The sequence below is a fragment of the Dermacentor andersoni genome, chromosome 8 (genome assembly GCF_023375885.2).
Source record: "Dermacentor andersoni chromosome 8, qqDerAnde1_hic_scaffold, whole genome shotgun sequence".
Taxonomy (NCBI): domain Eukaryota; kingdom Metazoa; phylum Arthropoda; class Arachnida; order Ixodida; family Ixodidae; genus Dermacentor; species Dermacentor andersoni.
Window position 1 is genome coordinate 121,071,862 of NC_092821.1, and position 14,616 is coordinate 121,086,477.

A 14,616-nucleotide genomic window follows, 5' to 3' on the forward strand; every position below is an offset into this window, starting at 1 on the left:
AACATATGTGGCGTCTAGAACGCGGTGACCATAGGTACGTTTGATTTGCGTGCACCACTGTGAACCAGTTCATGGCGCGGCACAATAAGTTCAGCAATTCTTCAGCTATACTTCAGTGGTACAAGCACAATGCAGCATCCAAAACAAATTCCGATTCCAGTGCGGCGCAACCCTCATGTGTTCACTGCCTAATGTGTGCTGTCCACTTAAGTTTGAGAAGTCTCGAATTGCAGGTATGGCCGGTTTCCGAGGTGTAAGCACACTCCATGTTGCACACACAGCCAGATCCACGTAAGCAAAGTTTCAGCGGCACCTAAGCTTGTGTGTCGTCATCTCCTGCACGTGTGTGCACCAAGTTGGCACCGTCAGCAGGGAGGGTGCAGAAAAATTGTGAGGCAGCCCTGCACCATTTGAAATGAGCAGTGTGGTGTGAAGGGCACCATTGCTGCACCGACGAAATGAATGGCAGGGTGCAGCATCTTCTGAATGAGTTCAGATAGTGCAGGCAAATTAAACAGACTTCAGAATGTGTCTCTGTTGCTCAGAAGCATGACCTTTGGGATCAGTCTCTGTTACTCTGAAGGAGAGGTCACTGGGAATGCAGTAGGTTGTGTCCAAGACCGGATGTCTATGATGCGTTACTGGCTGCCGCCCTCGTGCAACCTGCAAAAGCCTAGCCTGTTTACCCAGGGGGCACCACCACTGGGGCGTGGATTTGGACGCCACCTATCGACCATGTAGAACGCATTTCATTTACTCAGCTGTTAGTGTTGGTAAACTGCGTTATACTAAAAAAAAAATTTCTACTGCATTAAATGTGCTCGAATTCTGTTGGATTGCTGCGAGCTTAATATGCAATGCATAATTCAAGCTTGAAAATTTGGTTTCACGGCGAGAAACTTAGAACTATAGCTTATCAGGGCAAGGACAGGAGAGACATCAAAACTACAACCATAGCTCAATGTTTCTGGAGCAAGGTGTGCCTCGACGATATGCAACTGGCCTCAACGAGCACTCCGTTTGCATAGGTTTGGATACACTGCCGAGGCAGGAATTCACGTGCGTGAACTGCCACACACTGAACAAGCCATGTAGAGGTATGAGCTAGCCCCCGCCCGCGCGTAACCTCTGTGCTAGCCGCTTGGCCGTCGATCACCAGTGAGAGCTATCCAAGCAGCGTGTGTTGCAATCGTTCTGTTGATCGTCATTCGAGTCATGGACCCGGAGCTTGAGGAGCGGTTGCGCCAGATGAGCGAGATGGGTTTTGACCCACATAGCGACACACCTTTTCGAAATCCACTCCACGCTGACGACGGCAGCAACGATTCGCCGCCACCAGACTCACCGAATTCCCCCGACGGCCCTGACGACGACAACAATCACTGGTAAGCGAAAATACAGAAACTGACTTTCTCTGTTAGATACGTGTCTGTCTTTTCGGAGCTGTATAGCTTGTAACAGGACAAACAAAAAAAACGTTCAAGTTGTACAGTATGCTCTCCTTACTATTCAAATCCTGGTGCTGATCGGATACCTATAGTCTGATGCACTGCAGCCACTTCGCTCGTCTTCTGCCTTGCACAGGGACACAATGTCGCAACTTGACATATTTCCAGTTGCTATGCTTGCAGCCCACAACGCAACAATGGTGATTCATTGTGCTCAATAAAAGACAGACCGACACTGACGGCGGAGCTCTTGTTGTTGTTGTGCATTCTCTTAGTTACTTTCTTTTTATAGAAACAAATTAACTAACATTCCAACTATACTATGAACATTTGTTTACCATAAAGTTGGAAAAATTATAGATCACGCGCCCTGGGCAGCCAATTGCATAGCTCGCCCCCACCAACGTCAATTGGGTGATTTACGTCATGTGGGTAGGGGCGTCCTAAAATTCCGCCGAGCAGTGTGCTGCGATCGGCAGCGATGTGCATATTTAAAACCTTATAATAAATTACACGCTTTACACGGAGCACTTAGATGCACCAATTAATGATCAGAAGGACCTACTCTAACGACTTGGCATGTTTGTAGAAAATCGTCAAAGTGCGTCTAAAGTGGTAAAAAATTATTGCGAAGGCTATTATGCAAGAGCTGAGCTGTAATGTTCCACAATGTGCATGTCCGAGGATGCAACTTTCCGACCACATAAGTAGAAGTGTTTATCCTCTACATGGCTCGTAGAAAATAGCTGAATCAAGCAGACCTAAATCTTAAATTAAAATAACATTCTGGGGCCTTGTCTGCCAAAACCACGATCTGATTATGAGGCATGCTGTAGGGAGGGACTCTGGATGAATTTTGGCCTCCTGTAGTTGTTTTAATTTGCACCCAATGCACGGTACGTAGGTGTTCTTGCATTTCGCAGCCAATGTGGCTAGGATTCGATCCCGCACCCTTGGACTTAGTAGCGCAATGCCATAGTCACTACGGCGGGTAGCGACTAAAATCTTGAAAGCAATGCTAGGCAGTAAAGCAAGACACATACAACCCGGAGTGTGTTAAATGTTTATTTTTTAGACCTCCTGGTCACTTGTGGAATAAAAAAAATAAAGACTGCTTTAACACAACATGGCTCATAGGAGCACTGTCTCAAACCACACAGCAATGAGCTGTGTAACAGTGAGGATAATGTACAAAAAGCGAAAGCACGCTTCAACTATGGGAAAAAAAAAAAAAAAAAAAGGTTAAGGATGAGGTGCAGAGAAGTTCATTTCTGTCTCATTCTTTTCACTTAGACGAGCAGCTTTTCAATCTCTTGCTGGAGACTCTGTATTTGAGGCTTCAGCTGTGACCCCTCGTTGACTGTGACCGAACACGCGACGACTGGCCGAGAAACTCCGCATGCTCGTCCCAGGGCTGTGAAGAGAAGGAGAGGAAAGGAAAGCACGTTGAAATGAACACCCGGCCACTGTTTGTTTGCACACTGCTGGCAGCCAGTCGGAAAAAAATCAAGCTGCACCCGGCCACTGTTTGTTTGCACACTGCTGGCAGCCAGTCGGAAAAAAATCAAGCTGGACAGACTTGGAGAGAATTGATTGTAGTACCATGAATGAATGGAAAAATATGAAGAACACCTCTTATGAGTAACAGTGTAATAAGGCACCACTACGTATCCGGTCCCAAAAGATGGCAGAGGCCCTAAATGATGTGTACAATCTAAAATCACGCTGACATCACTGCAGCCAAAGAAGTTTGTTCAAGGTAGCCCTAACCTGTTTGAACTTTGTCTACAGTAGTACAGAGGCAAAAATGAAAGTACAGAGGCAAAAATGAAGTCAACAAACGACATAAACAACAACACACTTTCATTGACACCCCTAGTGGGACATGCAAGTGGTTCAAAGAAACAAATGCATTTGGAATTGGCCCGAAATTCCCTCATAAATGCGTTGCCTACCTGTGCAACATCCTATATGCATTTAAAACTGTCAAATGCCATGGGAGGTTATTGCTCGTTGCAATTTTTCAACAATGGAATATAGCTTGCAGTGCTTTGTATCCACAAATTAGCTATGGCAGGTGCAATAACCATTTGATGTTAACGTGCTCTCGCACTTCAGTAGATGAGTATATATGCATGCTGCCCTCATTGAAATCCAGCAGTCACGGCTGGCAATTGAGCGCGCAACCTCATAGTACCCAGCGGAAACAACACTGGGCTTCTTCGATTTTCCACTTCTGGCTACCCGCGGGCTGCCAGAGCCAGCCACAGCGTCTTCGTTTTTCCTCTGGTTGCTCCACCCACCGCGCCACACACTTCTGCCGGGCATTCGTTTTGCTCGGGCTGGATGGTTCTGGCTACCCGCGGGCTTGCAACCTGCCAGGACGATTTTGGTCTGGCTGCTGTCTGGAAGTTCTCTCGCTAGCAGACGACTAAAAGAGGCGAAGGGCGCTCGCCACCGCCTGTGCATGGACTTCACGGATTGCAACGCGGGCGCTTGAGGCCAACTGTCTACGGTCATCTTCGGATTTCCTTGCCTCTTGCGTTATCTTTTTAGGTGCTAATGCACCGTTCCGCATTGTGAAGTGGTGCGATACGAGCAGTGGTGAACCGTTTGAAGCTTTTGTTCATGTATGTGTGTGTGTCCCCAAGGCTTCCTTGCGGCGATCAGCGCGCCGCGCTCTGATGCGTGCATGTTATCTGCGTCGTGTTCCACGCAAGTTGTAGACGCTCATTCAGACATATTGCGGTACATTTTCAGTTTTTCTTTCTCTGGTGGTGTTCCTTTTCACATATCTCATGTATGTATGCAGAGATAGCTCCTTTTTCTGCAGTTAGCGAAGGCATTGCAGCTAGCCCATGTTTGCTCTGTCTCTCTGTCATTTGCTTGGGTGTAATGCAGTGATTTGGGCTTGTTGGTAAGACAACATGAGGCTTATAGCGCGTGAAAAAGACAAGGACAAAAGGAGGATGTGACACACACAGGCGCTGTTTTGTGCCTGTGCGTGTCACGTCTTCCTTTCGTCCTTGTCTTTTTCATGCGCTATAAGCCTCACGATGCTTGAGTGGCAGCTCGAAACCGATATGTGTCCGAACTGCAGGCCGTTGATGTAAGAATGCATTGATTGAGTAATAGGCACACGTACATATTGCTCTCATGATTGCAACCAACGTTGTGTTTCGTGTGGAACGTTTCGCTGGTCACAGGCAGCGTGCATTGTCATGCGCCAGTCGCATCCCCAGCTCCTTAGGGTCAAAATAAGAAGCACCATCAGCCACGACAAACTTCCTGAAATATGAAGCCCAAGCAGGTCAGCACGAAGTTTTACGCATATAAGACCTGATGTCCTGCTTTTTCATGTCTTGTGAAGTGATGACACAACGCCAACTCATCAATGTCGCCGGTGGGCAATGCGATCGCTGCGAGCAGGGATCCTCGAGCTATCGCTTTCGAGGATACAATCATGTACGATTTCACGTCTTTTCACCGGATGCGCCGGAGGCCACCTTGCGTTGCACAAGGTGAGGTTGGCCCAGTGCACGTCCTGTGCCGAGTCGAGCAAAATCGCACGAAAGTGATCGTATCCCTGAACGCAACGTTATATTTTCAAGCTGGCAGCGCATAAATGGTCCTACTACGCCGAGCGCGCGCCGGCCTCGCCTGGTGCTGCCGTGCTTGTTTATATCTATCCTGTGGCCAGCTGCCCCAGCATTCGGTTCTGCAAACTTCGGGCAGCTTTGGGTTGTCTTCGGATCGCAGCCCACATGACTTCCTATCAGGACCGGAACTAGCTGGCTGCGGTCTGGCTGCCAGAACTCCGAAAATCGAAGAGGCCTATTGTAAACAAAGGGCTAAAGCGGTACCTACTATTGCGCAGGTAAAGAATGAAGAACACTCAGTGCAACCTTGTACACTTCGCGCGAGAAAAATAAGGGGGATTTGAGGGGCTTGATTTTTTATTAGCAACAACCATATAAAGAAACAAGCAATGAAGCCAGGGGAAGTTAACTGCAGTGTTTATTTGAAATGAATAAACACAATTTTTTCCTTCTCTACTACTTGGCTACTTTTTACATGCTTCATGCATGAATAGTGTATTGCGTAGAGCAGTCATGTATCGCGCGGTCAAACCAACAAGTATTTGTCTCTGGTGCTACTTAAAGTTCAGTACTTCCGCACTCGAGTCAACGACTGACGTTTGTCTGTCATATCCACACTGACAGACTATTGATATTGCGGTGGTGATCACTTTGTTGCAGCTTGGCTAGTTATTGAGCTTGGGACTCGAACTCTGGGCATGACTACAGGCTCTTGTATTCGTAACGACAGCAACTCCACCTATGACCTGTTTCACCAACTCCATACAATGCAGCAAAAGCTATTGATACTCGTACCAGCCAATCGGTAACGAGAGCCAGCTGGGTGTTCCAGAGAAGGACCCCACCCACTGTGCATTACTCATCCTGCTGTGTTATAGGGACACCAAATAAAACACAAAATCTGTTTAGACTAATAAACTATTGTTTCAATAAACAATTATTTTCATTAATTTCTTGATAGAAGACTGATTACTAGAAGAGAAAGTGAAGCACCAGTGGATCAGTGTGACATCCTGGATTTTCTTTCGTATTTGAGCCGTTGTAGCACACTACCGTATAGACTCCTGTAAGGACTGCACTTTTCTTTCACAATTTTGATGAAGTGTGGACTTTGCACGGTAGCGAACCTCTTGCTCAAAATGGTGCCGGCGCAGCCAGCGACCTGTGCACGCCCCAGTTCCCCTGATGCACCACTGCATCAGAAATCAATGCACAGCTCTTGCCAACTAGCAGTGACACGCGGAAGCACTCAACGCGCGAAAATCCACAGATGCGTGCACGCAACATCGGGGCACTGAACGTGACTGCTTCTTCGTTGGAAATCTATTTTACTAAATTTTGGGATGCCAAGTTGGGGGTGCGGCCCCTACACAAGTTGATACGGCGACTGAAACTTGCCGAGTTCAGTGTTTGGTTGGAATAAAATGCAGTCAACCTTTATGAATAAAATCTAACTAAGTCCGAATGCGCATGACACACAACATTTGTGACGTCGGGGCAAGCTGGTGTGAGAATTTCAAGGCAGCGTTGCCGCCTGTCCTCCTTTCTCTGCTTCTTTCCTGGCTTATAAAAGCCCCCTCATCAAGGTAAGAGCGACTTCTCTGGTACTGTGAAAGGGAAAATTCACTAACACATCTCAATATTTCCTGTTAGTGTGCTTCAAAACCTGCACTCAGTTGGTGTCACATGCAGGGTCATAAGGATGACATGATCAGAGGCAGGCCACGGAGGTTTTGCTTCACTGCACAAAGCTGGCTAGATGGGGTGTAGCGCTATCTGAAATCCAACCAAGTTTCTTAGCCAAGGGCTCCTTCTAGGGCTCTTGAACACAGCTAAAGGCAACACAATTCACCAGCTGCCTCTTGGAATCGAGTCAAGAAGCACTGCTGACCGGACTGCCCTGATAATTCATATTGTTTCACTATGTGAAGAAGTGGAAAACAGACCTGAAGAGAAAGAGAGAGGCTCACATGATAACAAGTAATCTGACTTGAGTTACTTGTCACTGTTGCTTAAAGTAAAAGTCCTGCAAAGTATGATGTCGGGCTAAATGGTCCATGGCTGTCGGTGTTTGTGGCAGAAAGGAAGTACTACTCACCGTGCTTAGACCGCACGAACACGTATGGCACATTCTGCAAGGAGAAACAGACACCGCAATTAGCATGGAAACGCACACAAAGAGAGAAATGTAGACTAAATCCATCTCCGTACATTCGCTGTTGGGGGAAATCTGCCAAGTGTGCACTTTATTTAGGCCTAACCAATTTAGTTGCACTTTCTGCATTGGTCTTGTCCTTGATTTGACAGTGTAGTGCATGCCACCTGCATTCTGCTCCTTGACATGATGTTGTGCAGGAACCAGTCATGCCCGAGTTTTAGGTGCTCTCACACTCGCTGATCTGGATGCACAGGCTGTGCAGACGTGCAAGCTCTCTGTAGCAGACGACATGGTGCTTTTTTGTGCTCTTCAATTAAAGCAGCATGTCCAGTGGATAGAATGAGCCGATTAAGGCAAGAGCCTAGAAGGTTGCATCGTGACAGGTTTGTAAAGGTTTATAGTGTGCTAACTTATGTCCATTTGAGCAGTTTCTCGTCTGCTGCCATCGTAACCATCGCCATAGTTTTAGAGTGACAAGGGAAATGAAATTTGCTTTGCACTGCTGCATGCATCCATGATAGATGCTGCTTTCGCAGCAGACAACACACCTTAACTGTCACTGCACTTTCATCTTCAACACGCACTAGTGTCACACTGCTCTTGCACAGTGTGAAGTGTGAATTCGCTATCACAAACTAGCACCAAATTGAGACCTCTCATCACCATGTGACACATTACTGCATGATGCAAAGTAAACCCTACCTTGTCTTCACAAAGAAGTGGCAGGTGTAAAACGATTTCCAGGGGCGTTGCATCAGCAGCCATGACGATGATTTCGGCGAGCCCACGGTTCAAAGCCTTCGTGGCTGAAAAATAGGCATATACAAGAGCACGTATAACTATCAACTTCATCTCGTGACATTGAACTGCTATCAAGTTCTGGTGGTTCTAAAGATGTATTGTGTTTCCTTGTGATATCACTGTTGAACTGTAACACACAAAATAGTGATTACCAACTCATTGTAGAAATTGCTAGTGTGAAGGTCGACCTCATGTTCACTACTAATCGGAACACTCGTGACACGATACATACTGTTATGCCTTTGGACAGTGCTGTATGCCATATCTAATCCAGTGAATCGGCCTTGAAAACAAGCATTATTATAGCTTTGAAGAACCTGTCAACTTAATTTCACTGTTCACTTCTTTCCATCAATTTAAGAAGTAGTATGTCAATTGCACAAATGGGTAAAAGTTCAGGCTGGTTGCATACCTTCATTCATAAGGTCATTTCAAATAATGTGAAGCTTTGTGGAGCCTAGAAAACACCCTAATCACCCGCACTGACACACCTATAAACTGGAAGGTTCAAGGTCCGAACGACATTGCACAAAATGCTTTTCCTCAGAAATGCAACATACAGTTTTGACTGTGAACAAAAACAAAATGGGCTAGGAGGGCTGCCACCATTCAAAAGTTGTCTGTTTCAGGGTAATAAACACCGACAAGAACTGATGTCGCACTGCCACAGTAGATAAAATGGAAGGTGTCTATCAACATTAACAACAAAAGTAACCCACTTTATGAAAGTAAAATTGGCGTCGACCCGACGAAGCTACATAGGCAACCCGTACGCGTTTCTCAGAAAGAAAGCTTTGCAGTTGAATACAAATTCATCCTGCTCCGGGGATCCGAAACCGGGGCTACCGCCTTTCCCTCCACCTCGCGGGCTTACGCAGAACCACCGTGCGCAGAACTGATTTGCCATAACCCAATTCATAAGTTAAATTTCAGAAAGCCGCACCAATGCTCAAAATCACTTAGTTCACGGGGGGCTAGAACTTTTTCGAGAACGAAATTGATGCCTCCAACAGGCAAGCAACAAACGCGCGACAGTTTCCGAACAGACGGCCGACCAGCACTCACCTTCGTTCGCGCCTTTCCTCATCTGCTTGTAGTTGGTGGCCTGTTGAACGATGTTCAGGATCTTCGCCGTCAGCTCAGGATCGGCCAGTGGGTAAGCCTTTGGGTTGACTTCATCGGCCTGGGAGTTAGATTGCAAAGGGGCGAGCGAAAATAATATTGACGGAAATCAAAGAAGCCGTCGAATATCACGCGTTGTTATATCAAGAGGTCTGTGAGCTTTAGCGAGGTCTAGAAGCCCGCCATTATGTGTAGAGGCTTTATGTCGCGATTCAGTGGTTAATTGCGCAGAACAAGGGGGGGGGGGGGGGGGGATCACTGCCACTACTCGGTTGATTGGTGCTTTGTGTTATTATGGCTCAACTCACTATGGGGGACCGGCACTACTACGTGGGCCAAAATGCCGATAGTATACAAGCCGGGGCTACCGGTGGGACGAACCAGAATGGTGTAGCCGAAATATCGGAAACCAAAGCAGGGACTCCATATAATGCGCTACACTTCTGTGCCTTGAAGGTACACATATGAGCGGTCATTACGTTTCAAAGTATGACGTCGCGACTTCTTACTTCATTTACGGATAACAGAGTTGTGCTGACTCGCACCACTAAGCCACTCGAGTACAACCGTAGCGCCCGGTTCGTCGTACGATGGCACTCAACAGCTACAGCCCAATAATGCATCGCACTGAAATACACGAGTGGCGCCAAAGAACACGCGGCACATGTCACAGCACCGCTACAGCGACTTGACGTTTAGCGGCAGCAAAAGCTCGAGCACGGCGTGAAGTCGCAGCAGATCGAGACTACACAGGAGAGAACAAAAGTTGTAACGAAGGCGGCTTCACGCGTCACTGTTGCAGCTTCGTTTTAGCAACAAATTAAAACGCTACAAGCAACCGGTACCCTGCGGGAATGCGCTTGTAGGCTTACGGGCGCGGACACCGTAATTTCGTGCAGTTAGCGTAACTGCGAGCGTGGGTCCGCCGAGAGCTCACCATTTTGGAAGTTCGCTGTGGTCGCAAGCCGTCTGTTTCGAATAGCAGAATTTAACGTGAACGCTAAAATGGGAAATACTTCGATCACCGTCTCGTGGTTCCCGGTAGCACCCACGTGTTGTTTGTTAGCGTCGCGTTCGTAGCGCCGCGCCCTCTTCTAACGGCGATTCCGGAAACTATGTGTTTTCGGTGGCCAGATTTCTACAGGTTGCTGCTATGCTTGGCTATGCTTTCTGAAGTTTTCGAAGTTGATCTCGAAGGCCATACTTTTCTGTCGGCCATTCTGTCGAGATGCAACGATCAGCGACCGCTTCCTCAGTGTAACAAAAAACAGATCTTGAAGGCGATGCTTCTGCAAACTGCTTGCGCCAAAATATCCGAAAGACACCATAACCGCCATGTTTTAGATACGATCTGCAACTTTTTGCGCCTGTAGCCAACATTATTCTCGTAGAAAAAAAAAAAAGAAGCATGGTCTTCAAAATTGATAGTTTCATACAACAATTATTGTATGAAACTCTATGCCAAAATTAACTTGCGTCATATTTACTTGTGCTATCCCGCGCGGTGGCCATGACGTCACTGGTTGTTTCCAGCTCTTGCAGTAGGCAAACACATGGCCTTTGAGATCTTGCTGACATCTTGACGATGGTGAAGGTTCGCCGCAGGGACGGCCAACGAAGGGCTGGCGTGACCGTGTGTCGTAGTAGGTCACAGATGAAGGCGAGCTAATTCTCCAAGAAGACAAAATTATCTTACTTTACGGATGGTGCTGGCCAAAGAGTTTTATATTAGTATACCTAGAGGGAAATCTGGCGCTGCGATCGTTCAACCATCATGGGAATGATGGGAAGTACAGGCTTCGGATTGACGTTCTATTGACTAGCGAACGAGTCTACAAGTATTTTTTTGGCAGTTTTGGTTTCGCTCCCAGCGCAAATGCTATAATTTGCAGTGGGACAGTGCAACGCAAAGCTCTCTGCCTTTGTTATGTTGCTCGAAGGGGCGATAGCGCGCCAAAGTTAAATCTATACAAGACCGTTGATGAGTAATTGGGCGACTCGGATTGGTGTGGCACTTCAAACCAAATTCTTCCAGCACAAACTGAGTGAACTGTTTCTTGTCTGGTTTTGAAATGTCCACATTGGTGTACGAGAAAGCGACGGCATCGTAAACGTTGAAAGAACATGTTTTGACCGTTTGGGCCTTGGTTTGTTAAGTGTGTTAGGTTGGCGCTGTAGCGTTACGTGCTTTATGAAACTTCAGTATATGAAAAAGAAGGCACTACTGACACAAGACATAAACAGTTGTACTTCTAGTGGCTTGACAATCAAATTTTATTGAGGGCTTCATTATGCATTGCTCGTTTATGAGCTCATTGAAATGCGTGATTTAGGACTTTGAGAACGCAAACTTACATGTGGTAGAAAGGTTGCTGCTTCCCGGCTGTAGTCTAGTGTCGCAAAATGGGTAAGTGCAAAGCCACGCCATAACGCTTCGGAAACGGTACGTCAATATAAAATATGATGAAGCATACTCGTAGGAGGCCACAAGCGTCCTAGCTAGCACTGCAGAAGTGTACTTGAAGATGTTCAGCAATCGTGACAGCCGACGCAGCCTTTCGAAAGAGCGAGAGAGTTCGCAAGTGCCTGTCGTCTACGACAAAGGTCTCGCGTTTGCAGCGAGCAGGCGTCGTAGCAGACGACACTTGTAGCATTCCGCTCAAGGGCGCAACACTTTTTCACAATACAACATTTTTATTTCCATAAATACTTGATGAGTATTTTTATATAAGTACATACACGGTTGTTATTGTTGTTGCAAAAAATAAATAAAAAATATGCAAAGAAATACCTCTAGTACCACTGCCGATTCCGCTGGTATTTCACTGTGGCTATAGTCTTCTAGATAGGGGGGGGAGTAGTTCCAGCGCGTGGTTCAGCGTGGGCTCCACGCTCGGACGTTTTTTTTTTATTATTATTGAAAGGCTGGTGGCCTGAAAGCATGCCAAAACACTGTTCCAACAGCGCGCGAAAAATAAGTTGTGTCCAAATGCCAGGCTCACAGAGTGGCGCCCTGTGGATTTAAGATCCGGGTCTTAACTGGCACCCCCTGCACCTTCTCGTTTGTGGTGCCGTGCACCTTTTTCTGGATCGAACAAACCTATAAACACGATGAACGCACTGCGCCTTTTGCTACGGTGGCTACGGCGGTTCGGGATTCTTGCCCCTAGCAAGATGGCGGAGTCCGGCTTCGCTTTTGGAGATACACCTCCAAAAGTTTAGGTGTATAACCTCCCGGGAATGAGTGATCCCGCGTAGAGCGACGGAAACAACGCGAGCGACGCAAGAACGACGGTGCGTCTAGCAAACGGTAGCGACTCGGCGTTGCCAAAACAGCTGCAGCTTCAGATAGCTTCAGGATGGATGGATGGACGATAGATGGATGGATGGATGCTATGAGCGTCCCCTTTGAAACGGGGCAATGGGTGACGCCACCAAGTGTCTTAGTTTTTCTTAGTTTGCCGAATGTGTTGCCTGTATTACCTTTTTTTTTAAAAAAATATCGTTTACTGACAAGCATTTCCCAGCATCAAACTTTCTGAGTCATCACTGGGAACTTCGTCGTTTGTGGTCTCCCTACACTTTTCTGCCACCAGACCTCCAACCGCCTTTGACTAATTTCTGTTGCGGATATGTTTGCTTTTTCCCCTGCAATCCCTGAAACCACAGGCGTCAAGGAGGCCAGCGGAGCTCAAACGTACAGCCGGGTAGCTATACATTCACATTATAACATCTGCCGTCGTTTCCCAAGCTTTATTTCAGCATGTACACACAATCTTAGCGTTATTTCTCCCCCCTCACTCTCGGCGCTTGCCGCGGCCCACTCCCCCGATTTCAGCACGCTCCGCCGTGGATGGTTTTTCGTCATTGGCTGCGCAGAAGTTATTTTCCCGTTTCTACTTCATGCGATATTGCCTTTGGAAAGTGGGCTTCACCAAATGACGCTGCGCTTTGCAGTGAAGATCGCTCGCTGCTCAGAGCGTTGCCCCTTTGCGGCTTTACTGGCGTCCCGTCGAAATGGGATGTCATGGGAACAGATTTCGTGTATTTAGATATGAGCTTCCGAGGTAGAGCTCCCTCTGGTGGTGCAGAAATGATTCACGCTTTTCAGCTCAGTCGAATTTAGGAGGAAGGTTTATATTGGGAGCGCCCATCTACTACACTTGAACGGAGAAATCACTTTTCTCGGCGACAACTGTACCGAATTTGATGAAGTTTGTTGCATTAAAAAAAGAAAATTAGAATATAATGGCTGTTATGTATGCAATGGTGTAAACTGCATCTCACACATGTAAAACAGTCTGTAATTAACCTATTATACAGCGCTCTGAAATATATCAATAACATTGCTTAGCAGGACTTCTGCAAAACCCTCGCAAACACTATAACATTTTCACGTAATGCGTAAATTAGCGTTAGATTCTCTAATAGATACAGTTTAGAAAACTGCGATATCTTGTTAGGTGCATAGTTGCGGATTTGTAAACTTCATATGCTCTTACTTTTTAGACTTGCCGCTTGTCGTCAATTATCGCAAAAATATTCCAGGCATTAAATCGAAATTCTGCTTCCCACGGCTACTAGAATTTAATTTTTCTCATCTGCAACGCATTCATTCAAATCTGCCCCGCGGCGTTGTCTTATGAAAGCATTTGTGGTGTTTTACATGCATTTGAATGAGCGGCATCGGAGTTGGCATCGGAGCCCCCTCTTAAGTCCTAGCTTTCCTCAGAATGATCGAACGTAGTCCTTTCTTGCCGATATATAACATATTGGAGTTGGCATCGGAGCCTCCTCTTGAGTCCTAGCTTTCCTCAGAATGATCGAAACGTGGTCCTTTCTTGCCGATACATAACATATCGGAGTTGGCATCGGAGCCCCCTCTTAAGTCCTAGCTTTCCTCAGAATGATCGAAACGTGGTCCTTTCTTGCCGATACATAACATATCGGAATTGGCATCGGAGCCTCCCCTTAAGTCTTAGCTTTCCTCAGAATGATGGAAACGTAGTCCTTTCTTGCCGATAAATAACATATCGGAGTTGGCATCGGAGCCTCCTCTTAAGTCCTAGCTTTCCTCAGAATGATCGAAACGTGGTCCTTTCTTGCCGATACATAACATATCGGAGTTGGCATCGGAGCCCCCTCTTAAGTCCTAGCTTTCCTCAGAATGATCGAAACGTGGTCCTTTCTTGCCGATACATAACATATCGGAATTGGCATCGGAGCCTCCCCTTAAGTCTTAGCTTTCCTCAGAATGATGGAAACGTAGTCCTTTCTTGCCGATAAATAACATATCGGAGTTGGCATCGGAGCCTCCTCTTAAGTCCTAGCTTTCCTCAGGATTATCGAAACGTAGTCCTTTCTTGCCGATACATAACATATCGGAATTGGCATCGGAGCCTCCCCTTAAGTCTTAGCTTTCCTCAGAATGATAGAAACGTAGTCCTTTCTTGCCGATACATAACATATCGGAGTTGGCATCGGAGCC

The 14,616-nt window shown here is 46.7% G+C and overlaps 1 protein-coding gene across 1 annotated transcript; it reads right to left on the reverse strand.

Annotated features, from left to right (window-relative positions):
* Positions 1–2,497: 2,497 nt before the first annotated feature.
* hoip (NHP2-like protein 1 hoip) lies at positions 2,498–10,215 on the reverse strand. Its single transcript, XM_050176677.3, has 5 exons — positions 10,066–10,215; positions 9,072–9,189; positions 7,908–8,011; positions 7,146–7,179; positions 2,498–2,862 (listed from the first exon to the last, which is right to left on the reverse strand). Exons 1-5 carry the CDS (start codon positions 10,066–10,068, stop codon positions 2,738–2,740), a joined length of 384 nt encoding a protein of 127 aa, XP_050032634.1. The 5' UTR covers positions 10,069–10,215; the 3' UTR covers positions 2,498–2,737.
* Positions 10,216–14,616: the final 4,401 nt, after the last annotated feature.

Excerpts from the sequence above, each read along its gene's own strand:
- hoip (XM_050176677.3), bottom strand. Across the intron at positions 8,012-9,071 it reads GAGGAAAGGCGCGAACGAAG|CCACGAAGGCTTTGAACCGT; the intron begins GTGAGTGCTGGT and ends CCTATTTTTCAG. Across the intron at positions 7,180-7,907 it reads CACTTCTTTGTGAAGACAAG|AATGTGCCATACGTGTTCGT; the intron begins GTAGGGTTTACT and ends TTCTCCTTGCAG.